This window comes from Mastomys coucha, unplaced genomic scaffold (genome assembly GCF_008632895.1).
Source record: "Mastomys coucha isolate ucsf_1 unplaced genomic scaffold, UCSF_Mcou_1 pScaffold21, whole genome shotgun sequence".
Lineage (NCBI taxonomy): Eukaryota > Metazoa > Chordata > Mammalia > Rodentia > Muridae > Mastomys > Mastomys coucha.
In genome coordinates, this window is record NW_022196904.1 from 169,282,383 (window position 1) to 169,307,655 (window position 25,273).

At 38.3% G+C, this 25,273-nt stretch overlaps 1 protein-coding gene across 7 annotated transcripts in view; it reads right to left on the minus strand.

Moving 5' to 3' along the window:
* Positions 1–386: 386 nt before the first annotated feature.
* The window catches only part of LOC116103804 (protein FRA10AC1 homolog), a 55,225-nt gene continuing 30,338 nt past the window's right edge, over positions 387–25,273 (minus strand). For 5 of the 7 annotated variants that reach the window (XM_031390216.1, XM_031390217.1, XM_031390218.1 and 2 more), the window contains 9 exons: positions 24,100–24,183; positions 23,066–23,150; positions 19,494–19,539; positions 16,734–16,847; positions 13,703–13,745; positions 11,305–11,423; positions 7,764–7,802; positions 2,056–2,137; positions 387–1,040 (listed from right to left, as the gene is read on the minus strand). In XM_031390216.1, the coding sequence (XP_031246076.1) occupies positions 998–1,040; positions 2,056–2,137; positions 7,764–7,802; positions 11,305–11,423; positions 13,703–13,745; positions 16,734–16,847; positions 19,494–19,539; positions 23,066–23,150; positions 24,100–24,183 (655 nt within the window). In that variant the 3' untranslated portion in view covers positions 387–997. Of the gene's footprint in view, positions 1,041–2,055; positions 2,138–2,924; positions 6,314–7,763; positions 7,803–11,304; positions 11,424–13,702; positions 13,746–16,733; positions 16,848–19,493; positions 19,540–23,065; positions 23,151–24,099; positions 24,184–25,273 lie in introns of those variants that run through there. The other 2 variants (XM_031390221.1, XM_031390222.1) reach the window with 2 other exon arrangements.

Genomic DNA, 25,273 nt, shown 5'->3' on the forward strand with positions numbered 1-25,273 from the left:
GAAGCAGCTATAGAGCTGGTGTCTAACATTACCTCAGACTTGCAAAGACTCCTTAAAATGACTCCCATTATTGGCCACTGTGCTAGATTGCTGGGATTTCATATAATTATGTAAATTCATACATAAACTTGGTATCATAAACTGTATTGTCATTCCAAAATATATTGTTTTATTGTAAATGGTGTGTACTCTTCCTAGTTACAATTTTGCAGAACTCTATTTTCTGATGACCAATGAGTGATCAATACATCTCATTGTAAGAATGCTTAGCTATAGTGCTGCAGGCCTGCCAGTCTGAGCCTCCCTCAGCCCGTAGGGAAACAGGGTTCTGGTACGGGTCAACAAGGCGTTGGCGGAGAAATAATGGCAGACTCAACACAAGGGAGTGCAGGTTCTGAATGTATTTCTCAAACATGGCATCAGACTTTTACAGTCATTACAAAAGAAATGAAAAATCTATAGAAATTCCACTATTATACAAATTCCAACTTTGATGTTGGATGTTTCAGATAATTTCCCTCAGAAATCAAGATTTCTTTTTACTCAAAATAAGTACTAACATAAAGAAACAACACCTTCAAGCAATAAGGAGACTTTTACACAATATTTAACACTGGTACACTGGCACTAATTTTGCTACTTTCTGATAGTTCAGAAAGGATTGTAAAATGACTTCCAAAATAGCTCCTTCAAAGTAGTGCTTAGCATAGCGGCTCACGCACATCAGAAGCCTGGTTAGCACTCACAGAATAAGTTAATAAAATTATTAAATGAAAGGAAAAACTCTGACATTTTAGAATAACACACTAAATAATTTATTTACAGTTCAATGCCAATCACAACATGAGAAGCCACTCAAGTAAAGGAGAAAATGTCTGAAATGTCTTGTGCTTCTGAAGTATCTGTCCCAGAGGCTGTCCAGACCCAATAGCAGGGACACATTCACTGAGTGTCTCTGTACATTTCCTCACTAAGGAATAAGGTTCTCTCTTCCAGCTCACAGAAACAAGTCCTGAAAATAATCATCAAATTCTTCTTCCCTATTAAAAAAAAAGTAAAATATTGATTATAATCAAGAGTACTCAATAAAAATCAAATTAAAAAAATCAATGGAGTAAAAAAATTAAGTGATATATTATATGAAACTAGTAAAAATATTTTCATCTAGTGTATTAGCTATCACTCTCTGTATACCTGTGTGCTTTCATAATTCAAATAATTCTTAGTCTCTAAACAATCATATCTATGCTCAAAATGGTTAAAATTGGAATACTTCACATGCTGATATGTCTCTCAAACCCCTCAGTTTTCTTTGAAGTATTTTGTGAAAGCTCATGCTTCTCTTTGCTTTTCTGGTTGACTTTATACCTTCTCTGTTCACTATTTCAACTTACAATCTGCTTAAGAAATGCCTGAAACAGAAACTATGTCTAAAAAAACAAACCATGTCTTCCTCCCAGGAATGTGAGGACATCTGTTCAGGCCACAGTGCTTTTTGAGTCTGAGAATAGTGGATACGTATCTATAGTTAATAGAGGTTACGTCTGAAGAACAGAGCTGTGAGGGGACACTAATTCAGTATAACCTGTGAAACACAGTGAGAAGTAATGAGTGCTACATAACACTAGTGTTTGCAGCCAGCCTCAAGCAGCCAACAGCCCAGGCTTTGTACTGAAGGGCAGCAGAGAACAAGTGTACTGGGTTATCTGTGGGTGGGAGGCTGAGATGGCTGCAAGCAAGGAATCCCTACACCTGTGTAAATCTTCAAGGGGCTCCTCAGCGTGGGTTATGAGAATCATAACACCATGGGACAGGCTGTCCTAGATGCCACTGAACAGCCGTCTTGGAAAGAATTCAAGCAAGAACAGAGGGCTGTCTGTTAAAGTGAACTGACACTGGACATACTGGCTGTTTGCATCTCCAAACAATGACTGGTAATCACCTTCCATCCTACCAGGAGAGGGAGACTTTGGCACTAAATAAACATTCGCAGCATTAAATATTTTCATTAATTGCTATCACGAGCAGCAGCCCCACAACCTCCTCAGCACTCACTGTGACTTTTCATCTGTCTCTGGCAGTGGGCCCTTCCAGAGCTCAGAATCTGACGCTCTGTCCTCCTCATGAGTGGTTCCTGCTCATTTAGAAGGAAATGTTGTTATTGTTTTTAACATAACACATTTTGAATCATTTATCAGTACAATTAAATTAACCATGAAATTTTTTTTTGATCTTTGCATTGTCTGATATCTTCTTTTTTTAAAACTTTTATTGCATTATGATGAGAAAAGTTACATGATTTCAATTTATCTGAATTTGTTAACATTTAAAAATATATTTTAATTAAATAGAATTGAATCACATTCTTGTTTCCCTTTTGTACCACTGCTCCTCCCAAGACCCCCCCTTCAATACCTACAATATCTTTGTCATATTCCTTAAAATTTATAAAATATTATAACAATAAAAATAAGTATTATAAAAGTTGTTTGATATAAAACAACAATCAATTTAACAGTCTTATGTAAGTGCTCGTGACCATGAATTTAACAGTAATTTAGCTCCAACTTCTACAATTCCACAAAGTTGAACTTATTCCTCCAGATACAATAGATTTTAAGAATTAAACAACATGGAAAGTACCAGAGCTTCAGCAGAAAGGGTATGCAACTGATAGCTTATGACCAATGCTGAAAGTCCTAAGGAAAAGTTATCCCAAGCCACTGATAATACAATCATTTTTAAAGTTTGCTTGGCCTTTAAAAAGGTATAACGGGCTGGCAAGATGGCTCAGTGGGTAAGGGCACTGACTGCTCTTCCGAAGGTACTGAGCTCAGATCTCAGCAACCACATGGTGGCTCACAACCACCCATAATGAGATCTGACGCCCTCTTCTGGTGTGTCTGAAGACAGCTACAGTGTACTTATGTATAATAATAAATAAATCTTTGGGCCTGAGCGAGTGGAGTTGACCAGAGCAAGTGGAGCTGACTAGAGTGAACAGGGTTGACCGGAGCAAGCAGAGGTCCTACAAAATTCAATTCCCAACAACCACATGAAGGCTCACAACCATCTGTTTAGCTACAGTGTACTCATATACATAAAATAAATAAATCTTTAAAAAAAATCTAAAAAAGTATAACATGTACCTTTTTAATAAATTAATTGGATTATACTGTGCATAATTTTGTAACTATAAAGGATTTGAGATAACATAGACAGTTTTCCTTGACAATATATATATGGGTGTGTGTGTCAAAGTTTTTATAATGAGAATTTTTTCCAGAATTTATTTTTATTTTTAATGATGCATATGTATGTACAGGTGTTTGCAGAGGGCTGAGGTGTCAGATCTCCCAATGAAGATACTTGGAACTGAACTTAGATCCTCTCTAAGACCAGTATGTGCTTTACCCACAGAGCCATCTATCTAGCCCCATGAAAACTTTAAGCAAACAAACAAAACAAAACAAAATAAGTTATATGGAATTTGATTCACTGATCATTAATTTCTGATTGGTGGGGATTTAGGCTCTATTTCCCATTTTATTTTCATTGGGCGCGAGGGGGGGGAGCAGTCTGGTGATTAAACCCAGCGTCTTCAACATGCTGGCAAGAGCTCCACAGTGGGCACACACTCCAGCCAAGCTGTTTTTCTTGTTGCACAGTGTGCATCTCTGTCCATGTTTATCTGAGGTGCTTATCTATTCCAAATAAAATATCAAATTCCAAAGGCAGCATCAGTGTGTTCTAAGCCCAGTTACAGGGTCAGGTTTTCCTCCAGAAGAAAGGTTATAGAGTTTCCTTTCTTCCAAACAGTGTCTGAGAAGGCCTCTTTCAGAGTAAGTTTTTCTAATTAAAGTAATAAACATTATTTTTATAAAATGTCTGACAAATACTTTCTCAAATGTAACATCAAAGTCATACACAGAAGCTTAGTTCTTGATGTGCTCATCCTAACACAGTGTGCCCTTTACGAACCTAAACTTACACAACATCCATAAGATTAAAAGAAAAGATGCTAAATCAAGAATGCCATAGTAAGAGGTAATTCCCTTGTGGAGTTACCACTAGCGTTCTGACGTAACTCAGATTTGGCTTGCCAGTACAGAACGTCCCTCAGTTCAGCACAGAACAAAAATAAAGCCGCATTGATTGGCCACAGTGGTTGTAGCCTTTTACCTGCTGGACTCTGATCCTTGAATCAATGTGTATGCTTGAACTTTGATCCTAACTGAACCTGTTGTGGCACCAATTTTAACAAATAGCAGGGGAGGGTGCTGTCTAATGAGCTATGTACACATGATGATGAAACTATCAAGTCTTAGAGGAAGACGCCTGCTCCGTGACAGCCATCCCCAAAGTTCCCAGTGTCTTGAACTGATAATACAAGGAAGAATAAAATCTTCCACTCACTGAGATGAGAAGAAACAGAAAACCCAATTACGTCTGATGAAGTTCTCTGTATGGCATGACTGTCCAGATGTCAGAGAACAGAACCTATATGGCCTTTAAAAACAAGCAGTTGATTGTAAAGTCTTACATTGCAAGCGACTCTGTTCACTCTGTTCCCTCCTAGAATACTTTCCACAAGTCAGCTTTCCTACACTAATTCCTTTGTATGAGTGTATTTGTCTATGTGTGTGGTGTGCATAAGAATAGTGCGCGTGTGTACACATGGAGGACAAAGGTCAACTTCTAGTGTTGTTCCTTGGGTATTGTCCACAGGAGTCTTTCACTGGCCTTGAACTCACTAAACAGGCGAGGCTGCCTGACATGGACCCAGAGATCTGCCTGTCTCTGCCTCCCCAGCCCTAGGACTGAAAATGTGTGCTACCAAACCTGGACCATTTATTGAACACTTTTATATATGTGCATGCAGGGGTGCACAAGCAGGACACAGTGTGGAGACTAAACCAGAAACTATGGAAGTCAATTCTATCTCACTCCCATGTGGGTTCAGGGATTAAACTGTCAAGTTTGGTGGCAAGCACCTTCACTCACTGAGCTGACCTTGGCCTAGTTTTTAAAGTGGGCTCTGAGGACTGAATGCAATATCCCTTGCTTTCATGGAAGCACTGTACCACATGGACTATTACCCCAGTCCACCAGTACATCAATTTTCTAGTACCAGATAATGCAATTTTACTTTTAAGGAGTTAAATCATCTTCAAATAAATCCCTTGACAGAGTATCCATTGGAAAGGTGACCTCAGAGAAGCCAATCTATAGGAACAGACTAAATGATCTATAAAGTTCCTTCCACCCTATGAGTCTAAACCTTCCTGATTCCCTGAGGGTAAAAGTCACTATAAACAGAACTACAACCACCTGCCCCAGGGGTGAGAAAGGACCCACTATGGAATGACAGGTAGAGCAGTCAATACACAATGATCCTCTCACAGCTTCACTGTCAAGTCTGCAATAATTATGGGCAAGAATTAGTTCTTCTGTCCACATTCATGCGTGTGATGTAATGTGAACATGCTACAATGCATGTGTGCAGGTCAGAGGACACATGAGTCCCAAGGATCGAATCAGGTCATCAGGCTTGGCAGCAGCAGCCTGTCTGCTGAGCCATAGCCTGTTGCTCTACTGGTCTCTGGGGGTCTGCTCATCCAACTCTGCCTGCAAAATGAACCCAGCCACTGTGACACTTCTGATAACAAGTAGCATCCAATCGGTCTTCTATTTGTCAGAGAATTCTAAGGAACAGTTTTCCTTAAACTGAGGACAAAATGTGTTTTCAGGCTCTTTTTATCTACTGACCCAAGTTCCATGAACCAATCACCAAAAATATATCTCCCATGGAGTAACAGCCTCCAAACACCTCCAAATTTTCCATCCTCACCCTCGCGCTCGTCTCCTTATATTACTCCACTGTTTTCCAAACTAAACATCCATAGTTCACCAACATTCTTCCCACGGCACACTTTCAGTTCTTGTAACATATTGACTGCTCCGTGTTTGATCTGCTCCAGCCTTCAAAGTTCTCCTTAATGTATGGTGCTTAAATGCTTTGGGTTTTCCCAAATGCTTGCATTTTGTAGATATTACATGATAACTAAAAACTCACTCAACAGAAGAATGGTGAATGTCTCTAATAACCATAATAAATGGTCAGGTATTCACTTTTGATCTGATCAATTCAGAGAGCAAATACAGACTGTTTAACGTCTGGCATTTTCTTTTTGCTGGCATTGCAACAGAGCTACAGGTTATCAAGGACTTCCTTTGTGTGACAGACTTTTTGTGTTTATCTTCTCTTTTGACAATAATTCAATAAAGCTGGCCTGGCTTGTTTATACCCATTCTACAAAAGAAGCAAGACATGGACAAATTAATCATTTAAGATAGATCTATCCATCCATCTCTCTCACTTCTCTCTCTCTCTCTTTCTCTCTTATATTACAATATAAGCAAGCAATAGACTTCCATTTGACTCACCAATAGTGAACAGTTATTGATAGTATGAGCAAAAAAGCACTGAGTAGGGAATTATAAACTTGGATCTAAGCCTATCTTTGACATTAACTATTTATTTAGCCTTGAATAATTTCCTTGAGCTCTCCGGTTCTCAGGGCATCTACTGAATAACCTTGATGGCATTTGCCTGTAATTCTAGAATCTGGGAGAGTGAGACACAAGGATTATAAAGTCAAAAATAGCTTAAACTTGTCTCAAAACAAATATGCACATTAAAAATTTTAAATAATAAAATTTGTATCTTTTCAAAACAGAAGGGGAGGGACAGCAGTGGAGAGACGGCTCAGTGGTAAGGAGTGAGTACTGCTCCTTCAGCGAACCTATGCTGGTTTCCAGCTGCTACATGCAGCAGCTCACCAGTCTACAATTGCAGCTCCAAGGCAGCCAATGCGCATTTCTGTACTTCAATGGCACCCACACTATAGTAGATATACTCACACACATAATTTAAAAATAACAAAAATAAACCTTTACAATTTAAAACATAAAAGTAGTTTTAAAAGCATGCCCTTTTTCTAATCCTATAGGAGATTCTTCTCTCAAAGCTGCCAGGAAAAAGCTAAATAAGCACTATGTTCTCTTTATTATTTCAAAGGGAAGAACAGCAAGTCACGTGATGTGCTCTTGTAAAGGAATACCTCTTGCTTCTACTTTGTTTCCCAGTACTCCTACATCACTAATTTTAAAACAACCTGCGTACTTTTGTAAGTCATTGTGAAAATTCAGGGAAGCATTTCATGGGAAATACAGACTTTGTAGCAATTCTTCAGTAAAATCCATGTTTGGAAAGAAATGATGAATGCAAGACTAAAAAGCACCATTTAGAGCAAGAGCTGCTGACATGGGAATCACACGAGAACCACACTGCATGTGTCCAGTCCAAGCAGCACAGACCATCAGACTCCTGCACAAGGAGCTGCTTTCTCTAAGTCCCACCCACCCTCCCTTCCCCGGTCCAACCTGACCCTACTTCCCTTCCTGCACACCGTTCAGTGTGAAACTGAAATGCACATTCATCAGGTTTACTGAAAAACACTTCTGATGCTTTCTAAAATTAAAATAAGAGACTTTTAATTGTAAAAAAAGTATAGAGTTTATAATAAAACTGTAAAAAGTAAATAAATATTTACTTTTTGTCCTTTATGATACTTCTCATGTTATACAAAAAAAAAAAAAAAAAATTTAATTCACATCACAGCAGGATACAAATAAAAAAACCCAAATTACAAGTGCTTTGAATTTTTATTTCTATTGATAAAGAAATGCTTGGTACTTACTGTTTCTAGAATCTTCTGACCTATTTGAGGATGAATGCCCTGAAAAGAAAACAAAATTGTTTTACCAAGCATCATCTTTGGGTGATGTTGATAGTTGTAACTAAAGCTATACATTCTTCATAAATTTTCTTATGCAAAAAAAAAAAGCCTTTTACTACTTTCAGGTCCCTCAGTTTTATCTCCTCAACTAAACTATTAGGTCCTTTTAGATAGTGATCATCTTATTTGTTCATAGAGCCTGGGACAGCTGATAGCTAACATAAAACTTAAAAACTGAAAACCTATGAAAAATCTTACATGGCTTAAACAATACTTCAAAGGTTGCAAATAATAATGATGATGACAATAGCAACAGCAATAATAATATATTTCCTTTACTTTGTAGAGATGTTCAGCCCTTCCACTGAACAATGTACAGAAATTAATTTTCCAGACTTTTCCCAAGGTCATATACAAGTAGAAACGGAGGTAGTGAGGAGTCAGGGCTTCTTCCTTCCATATAGCATGCTAAACAAATGCTCTCCCACTGAGCCACATTCCCAGCCAATCTTGTCCACAATCATATGCTGCTAATAAGGAAGGCATCATTTTGTCAAAAAAATTAAAAATTTCATCTTTGTAGTAGTTATTGAGGGAGACAAAAAACAAAAAGTATAGAACATCTATTGGTATATATATTATATAACAATAACATATTATATATTTTATACATATTTATATTACATATAAAATATTATATTCATATATTTAAATGTTCATATTTAATTTTATTAATTAAATTATATTTATATAATTAAATGTTATAAATTTTTGTAACTAAATTATATGTGTATGTAAACATATATGTATATATATACACACACACATATATATAAGGGTTTTAGAGACAAGGTTTCTTTGTATAGCACTGGCTGTCCTGAAACTTGCTCTGTAGACCAGGCTGACCTCAAATTCACAGAGATCTGCCTGCCAGAACCTCCCAAGTGCTGGGATTAAAGGCTTGTGCCACTACCACCTGGCTCTGTGTGTGTGTGTGTGTGTGTGTGTGTGTGTGTGTGTGTGTGTAGAAATTACCACTCTACAGAGCCCTCAAGAGAGAGATTTCTGGAGGGTGATAAAATAAAAAGCATAGGTGACAAAATAGCCCCTCAACAGAAATGGATGAGAGGCTGAGAAGCCTAAGTTTTAGTCTCTTAGAGGCCAAAGGGGATACAAGAAGTGCAGATGTTCAATGGACTTTTAAAAAGTGGGTGGAGGGGCTGGAGAGATGGCTCAGTGTGTAAGAGTACTGACTGCTCTTCCAAAAGTCCTGAAAATCCCAACAACCACATGAAGGCTCGTAACTATCTGTATAGCTACAGTGTACTCATATATGTAAAATAAATAAATAAATCTTTGAAAAAAAATGTGGGTGGAGGGCTGAAGAGATGGCTCAGTAGTTAAGAGCATGGACTACTCTTCCAGAGGTCCTGAGTTCAATTCCTAGCAACTACATGGTGGCTCACAACCATCTGTAACGGGATCTGATATCCTCTTCTGGTATGTCTGAAGGCAGCTACAGTGTACTCAGATAAATAAAATAAATAAATCTTAAAAAAAAAAGTAGGTGGAAAGGTTAGGGTTACTCTGCAAACCCACTGCCATAAGTAGAACCAAACTAGGAAGGTACAGGTTGTCAAGGGGAACCTGCTAGCACCATCTGACACGTGAAGGTTACTGTGGGCAGGAGTGGGCTCCTCTGCCCTGAAATGCTGAAGCAGTCAGAACCACCACATGCCACAGGGCAGAGGCTCTTGCACCCTTGTCTGTGTGTGAGGACTCACAAATCACAGGGACCTCAGACAGTAACTTCAGACCAAAATTTACAGCTGATAACAACAGAGCACTATAGTTTGAAAAGCAAAACGCTATAACATCTTTTTGATTATGTTTAGGATTGATTTCTGGAGTTTCTTCAACTGTGAGAAAAATGAATGAATTCACTGATTTCACTCACTAATATCTACTAAATAAATGCCTATGGTCTTAGGAATGGGGAGTGAGTTAAACAGCTATATAATCCCTTCAAGGATCCTGTGCATCTTTAAACAAGTACAAGGTATCTTAGAATGTATTCTAGGGATCTAAGCTTGGCTGGAGAAGTGAGATAGATGTTGTTAAGAAGGGCCTTTCCAACTGAGCTGAAGTGAAACATGAAGGGGTGAGGCTGCTCAAAAAGAAAGAAATGGGGAGAGAAGATATTGAACCTTTGTCCGAGAGAGTGCATCTGTATCCAAGGAGCGTATCTTCCTTTCTTGTGTCTTCAAACACAAGCTACTGCTTTGTATTAGTTTTCTCTCTACACATTCACTCTGCCATGTGGCACTCAGTTGTCCATCCAGCCACTCACTTACTTAGCTAGCACTACTATGGTGGTAACAATGAAGCTAAAGTGCATAGTCTTACGTAAGGGGGCAAGGGATGTCTAGGGATAAAACCAAGAGTGCCAACCGTCCAGATGTTTAGTCATTATTAAAGATTATTCCAAATTAAGAAGGTCTATGTAGAGGCAAGCTCTTCCTTAATTTATAATAAGCCATGATTATGTGGTATGATTACAGTAAGAAGATACCAATATTATTAATTCAATAATGGATATAACCAAGTTTTCAAATGCCATATTACTGTTACAGCATGTTAGAATAAATACAACCTTTTTAAATTCAGAAGAGATTTTTACACTTATTGAGACTTATTTTGGGGTTAGGAAATAAGATAGACATGAAAAGGCTTTCAGCTTCAAATGCAGCTCTCAATAAACAATAGAATAACACATCTACTAACTAACTACCCATTCTAATTCAGTGATACTTTGTTCTATATACTTTAACTGCATGGCCACTGTGATATTCAAGAAGAAAAAAAAAAACCACATAAAAGAATGCACCTGAGCCAACTCTCTTCCTATCTAGAGCAAGGGGGCCCTCTCCTGTCCAGATCTTACATTAACCTTGGGTTAAATTTAGTAGAATTATAACTGATTACTTCCTGGTGCTGAAAAAGCAACTAGAAGTAACCTTCCTAACAGCTAACACGGCGGGCACTAGTCAAATTGCTAAATAAACTAATCCTATAAGACAGCTACTATAATCAAGATTTTAGATTGAATGACAGACTGAAAAACAGCTTTACAGTTTCCAGAAAGCCTTCAAGTTCTCATCTGACTCCTGACAAATGTGCAGGTAGGTGTTCACATTACCCAACATACATGGAGAAGGTAAGCTAGGACAGTCCGTGTCTTACCAAGTAACAAGGCTTGGAGACAGCCAGGAATTGAACACTGTTTGTAGTACTATATAATACTATAGTATGCCCCGAAGGAACCAAAACCAATTCTGTTCTTAAAAGGCTACAAGTGACTGTAAATTTACATCTGAATTCTTGACCATTTTCCTCTCAGTTGCTCTAAAACAGAGCTGCAAACGCATCCCCTGCATGATGATCAGCGCTGCCGCCGACTGTATCTCATATTCAGAATGAGGCACTTTTAATCCTTCTTTACCTTCATCGTTCCCCTTGGAAACTTCCTCTGAAGATGATGATCTGGATTTCTTACGAGGCGACTCATCACACTCAGTCTTGGTTTTTGACTTTTTTTTTGTTGACTTGATTTCTTTTCTCCTTCATGTTAAACAATATAATGTTAAAGTTAATTTTTCCAACAGATTTTATAAAAAATAATATCTGAATTAAAGAAAACAGTTAAAGTACTTATTATATAAATTATCTTAATTTATATAATAAGGAACCTTGAAAGAGTATGTAGTTTTTTTTTATTTTTTACTTTTTTGAGATACGGCATCTCCATGTAACCTTAATTGTACTGAAACTCACTCTATAGACCAGGTTGGACTCAAACTCACAGAGATCCACTTGTGTCTGTTTCCAGAGTTCTGGGAGTATAGGTATGTGCCACCACTGACAGGCTAGAGTATGTAAATATTTTAAGTCAATATATAAATTAAGATAATTCTGTAAGATGATAAAGCCTAGAAAGATACAAAAACTATTTTGTAACTTCTCTACACAAACAGTGCACTTTTTATTTCCATTCCCTTTCCTTGCACGTAACTCATATCCATTGAGCACTGAGAAGCAAGTGCTGTGATGGATCTAATCCACATAGAGCATGCTCTCCTCTCAGAATAAGACTATAGTAAACATATCCAGGAATGGAGATAGGAAGGACTTACTCTTAACTCAGATGTCAATGTTAGACAACTTCTAATTTACCTTCTCATTGCTCTGGCTTTACCTCTTGTAGGCTGGATTTACAATAGTGCATCTATTGGTTAGTTCAACAGGTGAAAAACAATTAATTTTAATTGCTTAAGAAAAGAAACCTGGGAAAACAGCTCTCAAATATTTGCTTGAAAGACTTTTGATTAAGATCCCCGTGCTGATGCCCTCATGCTGGCAGTCGTTAATCATAATTGTTCTTTTAAAGTCATTTCAATTCTGAAATGACACTCCAAAGGGAAAGTCACAAAATACCGTCAATCTCTCAGCATCAGTGAAAGAGGAATTAAGGTTTGGACTGGCCATTCTAGGAACATAAAAAAATCCTGTTGGCTTTGAAAATGTATTGTTTATTTGTAGTAGCTAAAACACAATGTAGACATGCTTACACTAAAACTTAATTTGCCAGGTGCTGGCATATACCTATAACCCCAGCACTCAAGAGGCTGAGACAGAAGAATCACAAATTTGAGGCTAGCCTCAGAAGCATTATGAATTGAAAGCAATCTTCCTCAAAAATGAAAAAACAAAACAAAAAAACAAGCAAATAATAAAGTAAAACCAAGGCCAGTGATCTCACATGAAAGGTATAGTGCAGGCCAATGGTACTCCTAACTCAACATAGCAAACATTCCAGATGTAACAGGAGCCTGACTTTACCAATGTCACTTTGTTGTTGTTGTTTTGTTTTTGAGACAGGGTTTCCCTGTATAGCCCTGGCTGTCCTGGAACTCACTCTGTAGACCAGGCTGGCCTCAAACTCAGAAATCCGCTAGCCTCTGCCTCCCAAGTGCCAGGATTAAAGGCGTGCGCCACCACTGCCTGGCACCAATGTCACTTTTATCATTGAGAAACTCTAGCTAAAAGTCTCTTAACTCAGCACTAGGGAGGCAGAGCCAGGCAGATCTCTGAGAGTTAGAAGCCAGCCTGGCCTAGAGAGTGAGTTCCAGGACAGCCAGAGCTACAAAGAGAAACCCTGACTTGACAACCAAAACAACAAAAGTCTGTTTAAAAGTCACAGGAAAGACTGGAGAGATGGTTTAGTAGGTAAGAGAGTCTGCAATGCAAACACATGGAATTGAATATGAATCCCAAGAATCCACATAAATGTCAGGTGTGACCATGTTCACCAATGACCTCAGTGCTTAGGGGCAGGAAGGTGGAGACCAGAGAGGCAGGAGCATTGCTATGGCTTACCAGTCAGACTAGTCAAAAATGGCAAGCTGCAGGATTAACCAGAGACCTTGTCCTAAGTGAGTATTGGGGAAAAAGTCAGACAGCACTCAGTGTCCTCCATTACTTCCCAAGAAACATGTGGGCACAGAGCCATGCAGACACTAGGGCACGCAGGTACACAGGCGTGCACACATGCTCCAGCTTATGTAGTCAGCTTTATAACATCATTTCTAGGACTATTACAGTGTCTGGCTATTGGCTCCAAATTAACAACAGGCATCTATGGCCCTGCGCAGACCTTCACACATAAACTTGCTTGACTTGATCAGAGCAGAGTAAATCTCTAATTCCATGGATCATACAATGATGCTCTATTTTCTAAACAAATCTACTTTCCAAATTGAGATTTAGACACTCAGTGTGATAAAATGAGTATGGCCTAGGTTATTAAACATTAAAAATGACATTTTAAAAGAAAAAATTACCTGTGATGAAAATTTAATTTAAAGGAACATTCTTGGCATAGTCCTAAAAGAGAAAAAAATATACCACTGAGCTTCTGGATCTGTGTAATTATATTGGTACTCTATTTTAGTTATAATTTCCCATGTTTCTTATATCCTTTTCTATACATAGGAAATAACATAAAGAAAATAATCTAATAATATATCTCAAGTTTATATTACAATATTTGATTGAAAATATTTTAGCAATGCTTTGTTTGAAATTTTTTTCATACAATATATTTGATCACATTCTTTCCCCTCCCTCAGTTCCTCTAAGCTCCCCCTCTCCCTACCCACCCCACTTCATATTTTCTCTCTCTTTTGGAAAAAAAGTATCACTCCATTAAAGAAAACTTACTTTCCCAAACTGCTTCCTGTACCCATTTCCCCATGTCGGTGCTGGGATTCTATCTGGTTTGAACTTGTGCTGGTCTTATGTATGCTGTCTTTGTGAGTTCATATATGTATCAGTCCTGTTATATCTGAAAATGCTGTTTTAAAGGTACTTTAGAAAAAGTTTTACCCATTGTGTTTCAAAGGTAAAATTAGTAACTGCCATCAAAGATCTCTCTTAATACAACATGATGTAATAATATGTATATAATAATAATAGTGATTATTATTATTATTTGGGCATAGCCATCTCCTCTGAAATGTTTAAAACTTTCAAGCAAACAGAGAAAGAATCTTCAAATACTTCCACTATAAATACTTCTTCTTTTTCCTAGTCTCATTCCAAACTGGCTGATTTTCCAAACAGGTGCTTCTAAGAGGAACTCACTGAAACCAGTCTATACTATCAGGAGTAGACTGAAAACTCTGAAGATTTATTATGGAGCCAGAAAAACTGATGGTCATAAAAGGAAGGAAGGAAGGAAGGAAGGAAGGAAGGAAGGAAGGAAGGAAGGAAGGAAGGAAGGAAGGAAGCAACTGAAAGATGAAAGCTAATTTTAAAAAGAACAGTATAATAGTGTAAATCGTGGTTACAGGAAACTGCTGTCTGCTGCTGAGCTCCAAGTTCAGCAGGAGACCTAGTCTTAAGTGAGCAGTGCTGAGAAACTGAGAGAATAACAAAGTAACATTTATCTCTAGTCTTTTTCTTTCTTTTTAAAAGTTACATGTATGAGTGTTTTGTCTACACACATGCCTGGACCATGTGCATATGGGCTCACTGTGGAGGCCAGAAGAGGGCACTGGATCCCCTGGAACTGGAACTACAGGTGGCTGTGAGTCATGTGGCTATGGAAATCAAATCTGGGTCATCTGGAAGAGCAGCCAATGCTCTTGACCTCTAAGCTATCTCTCCAGTCCCTCTACACTGTTTCCTAATTGCATTTTATTTATTTTGTGGCAAGGGGATATGCATGTACCACAGTGACTGTGGTGAGTGTATGGAGGTCTGAGGACAATTTAGAGTCTGTTGTCTCCTTCCACCTTGTGAGCTCCAGGGAATAAATTCAAGTTGTCAAGCTTGGTAGCAGGTGCCTCACCCACTAAGCTATGTTACCAGTCCATCTCTGTACTTTTAAACAATACTGACTAGTGCTACTGCCGTTAGCTGCCCATCAGAACCAGAAGAGGAGGCTCTATTGACGATAGCATATGCTTTGCTTGTGTAGGAAACAAAGCTGAAATGGAGCTGGAAGCGTCCTCTCTACAGTCTAGCTTTCACTGTGCCGGAAGGTACTGTGTAGGTTGCTCTGGGGGAGTTGTCATCAATGGTCTTACTCAGCTACAAATCCTTCCTGTTACACAACCTATCTCCCTGACAAGATGTGCCCACCTACTGGTGGGACAGTGGCATGACTGTTATGGAGTAACCAACTGATTTTGGATGGTCTATACAGCTCACTCTACAGGAGGAAACCCACATGAAGTGCTGGAAATCTTATGTAAATCTGGTCGCAGGCTTGTGTTGTGGCTGGTCCTAGGAGGGAAGCTATTGCCATTGCTTTCCTAAACAGCCTGGTGTGCTTGTCAAATCGTCTCCTAATTACCCAAACGGCGCTAGGCTCAACTTTTTTGTAGTGGGAGACAATTATGAGTGCAGTTATGAGTGCAGAGATTCATAACTGGTCAAAGTGCTGAGAATAACTGGCTCAGCTCTTAATAGGACACCTATATTAGAACCTCCAAGGCTCAGGGAACACCTCCAATGAGGAAGCAGAAGAAAAAAAGAAAACAAGACCCAGAGTTTGCACGGTGTGTCGTATAACTCTGTTCTCTGAGCATGACATAACTACTACACCCTTGAACAAATTTTGCAGACTATTAAATGCATGAACATTCCATCATTGTGGAGTTGGGGAGACTCAGGAGGCTCTGTACTCCTGAAGCAACTGATAAGTAGGGTCCTGTAAAATAATCCCTCACCATGTAAATAACCTTAATTACACTTACTGGGAGTCTCACACACACACACACACACACACACACACACACACACACACACACACACAAGCAGGACTAATAAGGAAGAAAAAGGGGATCAGTCAGTGTGTGAGGGGACAAGAGAGAGTAAATGTGTGTGTGTGTGTGTGTCATGCATGAAAATATCATGGTGAAACCCATTATTAAGAAAATTTAATATATTGAGTTAGTTAAGTAAAAACTTTTAAAAGGACACTTTCCCAAAATTCTCATTCACTGTCAAAAGGGAAATGTATTTATTGCAGACACCACTTTATGGCTACCCAATCAGACGTAAGGTCTACACCGCCATTTCTGATAGTGTTACTTAGACTCCTAGCCTAGTGCCGTCCTCGAGCTCGTGGCAGCTCGACTCTACAAGTTACCAGCTGAGATTTGACATTAGTGTTGTCTTATCAGAGTGCTTCCATAATGCTAAAGACTTTAGGTTCAAAATTTATTTGAGGTTTGGGGAAACTACAGGGAAAAAGAATGCTTTCAGGAAAATATACTGAATCTTTTAAAATTAAATAGTACATATATTTTTCAATTCTAAATTCAAGGTAAACTTGGAAGAAGTTCACTGTATAACATGCCTTACTTAATTTAACAAGGGCATTTCTTTTTTCACCATGCTCAGTGTAACCAAAGTTGACTTCCCAGCTCCTCAGGCCTTCCTTTTCATTACAACATTTATTTCCACAAAAAAACTGGCCTGTAAAAGAAAAAGACTGTCACCCACAGGACATGAGAGAATTCGCCTACAAACCTATTACCTCTAAATTTTTCTTTTAAAAAATCATAAAATAAATATAATAAATTCAATACAAATTCAGCATGAAAAATAATTGACCACAATAATTATAGCATGCATGTATGAAAATATGAAATCAAAGAGATGCTTTTCTTGTCTTTTGCAACGGGAACTGAACCCAGGATCTTGCGCATGCAAAGTATTTGTTTTACCATTATGCCACATCCCAGCTCTTTTAAAAACAAACAAACAAACAAAACCCTATCATTATTTCCTGCTTGCTTGCTAAATTGCCTAAGCTGGTCTAGAACTTGTTCTAAAAGATCAGGACTGAATTTGGAGATATCCCTAGGGTAGCTGGGACCCTGAGACTGTGCCACCAGACCAAGCTAAAGAGCTGAACTCTTAAAACAAAAACTGTCACATAATTCCTGTTGGTAAACTGCTTATTTAAGTAGAATTTTAGTGAGTCCATATTAGAGAATTTTACACTTTAGAAAGTAAAAATAAGTGTATTAACTAAAACCCTGAAAGAGATCATTTCCCAAAATACATGCTCTTAGACATGAGTCCTTTCAGTATTTAACTAAATGTTAAAATTAATGTTTTCAAGTATACCATTTACTTAAAATTCTAGCTAAAAACTTCTAACTTCTAAGGACAAAAAAATTATTTGGACCCGAAAAAACAACTCAAAACTATTTTGGCAGAAAAAAGAGAAAGTAAAAATGATTTATACAAAGAACAATGTCCATCACAATAATTTGCACCAAGAGTAACAAACAGAAACCATGAATTTTTTTTCATAAAATACAAGACTGCCAAAGTGAAAGTCTTTTTTTTTTTTTTTTTTTTTTTTTTTTTTTTTTTTTTTGCTTTTTTGAGGCAGGGTTTCTCTGTGTAGCCCTGGCTGTCCTGGAACTCACTCTGTAGACCAGGCTGGCCTCACACTCAGAGATCTGCTGGCCTCTGCCTCCCAACATTAGCATCCAAAAGGCTAATTTGTAACTCAGTCTTTGAAACAGGATCTATCACATGTACCCCAGCCTAACCTCAAGTTACCATGGAACAGAGGATGACCTGATCTTAAAGCACATTTTTTTTGCATGTATCTATTTATGTATGTATGTATGTATGTATGTACGTATCTATCTATCTATCTATCTATCTATCTATCTATCTATCTATCTATCTACCTACCTACCTACCTACCTACTCTATCTGGCATGTGTGTATACATACATGTCATGCTATGAACTATGTACGGAAGTCACAGAGTGATTGTACAAGTCATCCCAAAGGCAGAGCTATTAATAAGCAGGTTTAGCATGTTTAGTAATATCTGTTAAACAGCAAGCACAACATTCTGTTTTAACAGAGCAACAGCTTGTTCTCTGCTTCTTCACTAGTCCTATATTCATTTAAGAACTTAGAGAATGCCTGTCATTTTTTTAAAGGCAGTTTTATAATTAAAAATTTCACTTGACAAAATTAATACAGATATTTTTATTAGTGACATTTCAGATCTCTCATAATTTTAGGTAAAGATATAAAATAAAACATGACCTTAAGAAAAGTTTGGAATTGACTTATTTTTTAAAATGTTTACTTAGCTGGGGGTAGGGTGGGAGAATAGGGGGATGGGGAGCTAGGGATGGTAGTGCAGTGGTGCCCATCTTTAATCTCAACACTCAGGAGGCAGTGGCAGGAGGATCTTAAGTTCCTGTCCAGCCTCATTCACAGAGCAAGTTCCAGGACAGCCAGGGCTACATGGAAAAACCCTGTCTTGAAAAACAAAAACCCCAAAAGTGTATTTAATATTGTGTGTGCATGGCGTGAATGTATATGTGTGTGTGTTTGAGCACACACTCGTGCATGCATATGCATGGCATGCATGTGGAGATCAAAGGACAATTTTGTTGAGTGTGTTCTCTCCTTTAACTCTAGCTTCCAGGGATGAAATGAAGTTGCGAGGCTGGTGTGGCAAGTATCCTTATCCACTGACCACCTCACTGTCGACCTACCTCACTGACCCGAGAGCTGCTGTAAATCCATTCTCTTTCCTTCTCCTCTAGAGCACCTTCATCATTCACAGAAAACATCCCTGCCGTTTATTTATGTGCACGTCAGGCATGGTGCCGGGAGAGGTCAGAAGAGGGCTTCTGATCCCTTGGAACTGGAGTGCCCTTGACCACCCTGAATGTTTGATGTCTTGATATTAGACTAAATATTTGAGTTCAACCTAGAACTAGTCGGTACAAAACTTTTATTGGGTTCACGTATGATATTTAACTTCTACTTTGAAAATATTGATTTTGTTGGAATATAATATTTTATTATAGTTGGTAATCAAGCACTCACTTGTTTCTTGTTATTAAATCTTTGATTCTTTTATAATATTGTCCACATATCCTAAATATTCTAAGGACCAAATTCTAAAGAAGCCACGAAAGCATTAAATTCTGTCTTTGCTAATAATATATTTATTTATCAGAAATACATTTACCCAAATTTTATTTTTATAAGAAAATCTCACCCAATGATTTCAATTCTATATAACAAAGTAAACTGTGTTCTATGAGAAAATGAAAATTTTTAAGAAGTTACCTTTTCCTGAAATTACTTCTTTTTCTATTCGCCACCTAAATCCAAACTGGTTTAAAAAAAAAAAGTACATTTATATAAAATAAATGTAAATACAAAATTTAAATTAATATATGTACAAATCCAAACACAAAGCCAAGTATGATGACATTTTCAGCCTGAAATATAAACTTAATTATCTGTGTGATGGCTTTTTCTCTTTTTACAGGAACTTAAGGATATCACTGGACAATTACCAAGCTCTGTTAAAAATGACTTTTAAAATATCTACTGCTACAGGAGTTGCTCCAGGATAACATCTGCATTTATAGTCTATGCATAGCATACAGTGCACACAAGAGTGGGGACTGTGGTTATCGCCAAGGGTATTACTTCAACACGTTAACCCTCAGATTCAGTGGACTAAGAAAGACTTCAGAGGGCTGGAGAGATGGCTCAGAGTGTAAGAGCACTGGCTGCTATTGCAGACAACCAGGCTCAACTCCCAGCACCCATGCAGTGGCTCATTACTGCCTGCAACTCCAGCTCAGAGGAGCTGACATCTTCCTGCCTCCACAGGCACTACACATATGTGGTACACAGACAGACATACAGGCAAAACAGCCATACACATTTTTTTTAATGGGGAAAATAGAAATAATTCAGACAAAGCATTCAATTTCTTGTTAACATTCAAGTTTAAGTTTTTAATCATTTATTTCTTAATTTGTCAAATTTATATCTTAAATTCATACAAAGACTCAAAAAATGTCAAAACATTCTAGTCAAAATATAAATAAAAATAGAATTCTCCATGTCTATAGGGAAAAAAAGAATAAAGAAGTATCAAAAAAAGAAGTAAGAATTTTAAAATCACTCCTTTTTATTTTATGCTTAAGTTTGTACCTGTGTATAGAGATTACATGCCATTCCACACTGTGTGTCTACTGAAGCACAAAGTCAACTGTATTACTAGCAAGAGTTTTCCAAACCTTTTCTTTCATTCATTAAACTACTTAACAAATATACTTGTTAAGCAACTACTTATGGGACTCGTGTTTCAGGACTGAAGAAATGGCTCAGCTGGTAAAAAGCGCTTTGTGCTGCTGCAGGAGACCAGGGTTTGGCTGTCAATATCCGTAGAGTGGGTCACAACCAATCTATTCCTCCAAGATTGGGGCATCTGATACTCTCTTCTGGTCTCCACAGGCACAATACACCCATGCAGTACACATATACACAGGCAGGCAAACATTCATACACATAAAACAAAAATAAATAAATCTTTACAGGGTAATAACCACAATGAGGAAAGTTACAATCTTATGGGGACTAAGAGACTACACTGTCCCACTCCATAACCACTGTCTCCTTATATCCTTTCCCAACCCCAGTTCTTCTCACAGGATCCAAGTTACAGTTACTCAGGGCTTGGTCCTGAGTCCTCCTGCCTGCAACACAGATCCTGTCTACTTGGACTTTTTGTAAAAGAAAAATAGCTTTTGGCTCATCTAAGGCAGTGTTCTTCCTTTTTTCTTACCCCACCCCCCTTTCCTTGCGGCTGAATCTAATTCTAGTTGAAAGATGAACTCATACAGTCTCAAATATGAAAAATTTTCAAAGAAAGGGACACGAACACAGAGCAAAAGAAGAGTCACTAGATGTGCCTTAAGTATCTACTATGCAGCGTAGGCACTGATTAATTAATTAAGATCTGCTTAATTACAGTGCCTAAAGTACTATCTGTAAACAAAGCTAAGAGAAATGCATCCTAACTCTGGGAGCATGATGTGAGCTAAACTTTCTCCAACACGTCAAACATGGCATGCTAGAACATATGGCATGCTAGAGCTATATTGCATGTCCCAATATATCCCCTCCAAACTGCCTCTTCTCTCATTCCCACAATTAAGTGGATAAGTGATTTCTTATTCTCACTTGTCTTCTTTTCATATGCAGTTACCATGTTCTAACAAAATACAACTTCTATCAAAATTGTTCTCCTTAAGAGATAGTCCCAGAGTGCATGCCCAGTGGGCATGTGTGGGGCCAGAGGAGAGCCAGGAGATCTGAGCAGCCTTACTCACCCTTACCTACTCTTTGAAGCAGGCTCTCTCCGTCCTTCAGGCTTGAAATTTTGCTGAGAATGGGGGTAAGATGGAAGCTAGCAAGCCCCAGAGATCCTACTATCTCTGACTACATCCAGGTTATTACTGCAGGGTGTGTGTGTGTGTGTGTGTGTGTGTGTGTGTGTGTGTTTACATGTGTGTGGTTTCCTGCCTTGGTACATGGGTGCTGAAATCCAAACTCTGGTCCCCAGGTCCTTATGACTCCTCAGCAAGCACTCTTAACAACTGAGCTATCTTTGCAGCTCCCTGATTGTAGTAATAGTTTTAAATGGAGGCTTTAAGCACTCTGTGTGTTATCTTCTCTCCTTAGCTAGACTACGATATTCTCTTTGAGACAGTATCTCCCTCTTGCTATTAGCCTAGGCTGGCCTTGAACTCTGTCTCTTGAGTGCTGGGACTACACTTGCACACCATCGCACCCATCCAGATGGCAGCTTTTCCTGAAGGACACTCACTATAGAGTGTCCAGTCCAATTTCAATAAATACTCGAGTGTATCATTTAAAAAAAAATCCATGGCTGAAAATCTACTTTGCCAGATGACCCTAGAAAGGTAATTCAGACTTGGTTTATAATCTAGTAACTGCAAGCAAGTCCAGGTTGTTGTAATGATTCCAGACTCATTATTATGGTAATTAGTTGGTACAGACAAGTGCTATACAGTAGCATTTACAACTAATTTGTAAGGAACTGAGAAGTCATTGGTCTACCGCAGCCACACAGATTTGTATCAGGAATATGTAAAGTAATTATTGCTGCTGTCTGTACAGAACTAGGAAAGAACTCACAAACTAAAGACACTAAAGAAATCAAAATAAATAAAAAAGAAAGCCTTACAATTTCTTTTAAGATAGTTATTTATAAATGGATTTTTTTTTTCTTAGTTGAATACAAATATTCACTCAGTCCTTTTGGCATTTCCAACTGAGATCATCCATTCTTGGATTACCTTCTCTAGTTCCCATGGAAGTTGAGCAAGGAATAAAAATTGCTTTAATATTAACTAAAGATGTAATGTGGAAATGGGAATCTGCCACTACTAATTAGCACTGACTGAAAGTTAATTTTACCAAAATAGAAATATTTATGTAGAAAAAGTGCATCTGCCACTCCATAAATGGCAATCAATCAAAAAACTGCTGACTTAAAACATGATCTATGAAATGAGACATTATCCGGAAGTGTTTAATCACTAGAGGCTCAATGAGAGCCTGGATGGAATCCAGTTGCCAAATGTGCAATTTTAGACTTTTATAGATGATCTCACAAACACAAAGCAGCTGTCCCATAAATCCCATAGACCCTTTAAACCCCATGACCACAGAGGGTAAGCGGTCAAAATGATATTCCAAAGTGCAAGATAACAGATTCATATCAGTGCCAGGAAAGAATAATGTGGGTCATGGTGGTTAATAAAAATTGATGCTGCAGTTGAACAAGTCCAACTATAAATAATCATAGGGCATACCTTATTTTCTTTGTATCTACTGAGATCAGCTATGCAGTATTCCTTGAATAATTTATCATAGTATTTCTTTGCAAGTCTCTTCTCCCTAAATCCATAAAAAGTATGTATTATATATTTAGAAATCCAACCAGTTTGTTACTTGGAAGAAATACCAAATAGGTGATATATATATGATATAAATATTAATGCTAAAAGAGGCATGATACAGACAGATGTGATGACTGTCTAGGGATGAACTGTTAATGGTGGTTCTCAGAGAATGAGATGGAGAATTACTCTTCATTTATTACCTTCAATGATGTCTGACTTTGAAAACCCCTTTCATGTATTTTGTTTTCCCAAATTATTGAAAACATTTTATAAGGAACATACAATAGCTTATTATAAGACAACAAACAGTAGCATTATTATTTTTGAACACTAGGTCAAACAGTTACAAGTTAATTAAATTGCCAAAGATCATCCAAGGAAGCAAACTTGAATCTAGAGTCCTGAGTGTAGGTTCCTGTTCTTCAGAAGCTGTCTATGAAAGAGCTGACCGCCTTGATAAACGATGATTAACACAATGCATATAGGGCTGGAGAGATGGCTCAGGGGTTAAGAGCATGTGTTGTTTTTCAAAGACCTCTTAGTTCAGATCCCAGCACCCATACTGGGTGGCTCATAACCTCCTGTAATTCCAGATCTGGACAATCTGATGCCCTCTTCTGGCCTCTAAAGGTTCCTACACACACACACACACACACACACACACACACACACACACACACACACGAGAAAACAGAATAAGAAAGACAAGACTATAACAGTTGTCCCATTAGATGCTAATGGCTAAAATTACCAAGCCATCACACTGGCAAGACAGTAGTGATGGCTACTGCCACCAATAGTAAATGCTTCTGCCACCAATCCTGATGACCTGCGTTTGAGCCCTGAGAAGCACATGGTGAAAGAACAGAACCACTCTTCCAAGTTGTCCTCTGCCCTCCACACACATACACCCATAAAATAAGTAAATAATGGAGTAAAATTACCAAGTCATATCTGCTTCGTCCTCCTCATTCCATAGGAATCTATGATTTTCTCGTATAACATCCAGATCTGTCTTATCATTCTCCCTAAAAAATAAAAATTTTAATTTAGTATAAAGATAAAATTAGTCGGAACAGACCTTGGGCACAAATTCCACAGCCAGTCCCACTACACCTAGAGGAAGCTTCACTCCCAGGAGCTCTGACATGCCCAGAATCATAGGATCAGAAGTGAGGAGGACACAACATCTGCCCTAATACTGGGAAGTAACTGGGGCCAGTGAGACCTGGGCAACCAGGAACTCCACCTGACCAAGGGTATGAGTTCCTTCTGGACTGGACTATTGAGCAGAGACCTTGGGCACTAACTCTGCAGCCAGTCCCACAACACCCAGAAGAAGCTCCACTCCCAGGCGCTCTAACATGCTCAGGATCCCAGGAACTTGGTCACAAAAGGATCTCAGGGGCCCAGAGGCAGCTTGACTCCCAGGAGCTCTGACACACCCAAGGATCTCAGGAACACAGGATCACAGAGATAGCTGAACTCTGAGGAGTTCTGACACAACCAGGATCACAGGAAGGACAGGGTCCAGTCAGATATATCGAGGGCAGGTAGCACTAGAGATAACCAGATGGCGGGAGGCAAGCATAAGAACAGAAGCAACAGAAACCAAGGTTACCTGGCATCATCAGAACCCAACTCTCCCACCATAGCAAGGTAGATATACCATCACACCAGAAAAGCAAGATTTGGATCTACAATCATTTCTCATGATGGTGATAGAGGACTTTAAGAAAGACATAACTCCCTTAAAGAAATACAGGAGAACACAGGTAAACAGCTAGAAGCCCTTAAAGAGGAAACACAAAAATCCCTTAAAGAACTACAGGAAAACACAATAAAACAGGTGAAGGAAATGAACAAAATCACCCAAGATCTAAAAATGGAAACAGAAACAATAAAGAAATCATAAAAGGAGACAACCCTGGAGTTAGAAAAACCTAGGAAAGAGATCAGGAGTCATAAATGCAACCATCACCAACAGAATACAAGAGATAGAAGAGAGAATCTCATGTGCAGAAGATACCATAGAAAACAGTCAAAGAAAATGCAAAAAGCAAAAAGCTCCTAACCCAAAACATCCACAAAATCCAGGACACAATGAGAAGACCAATC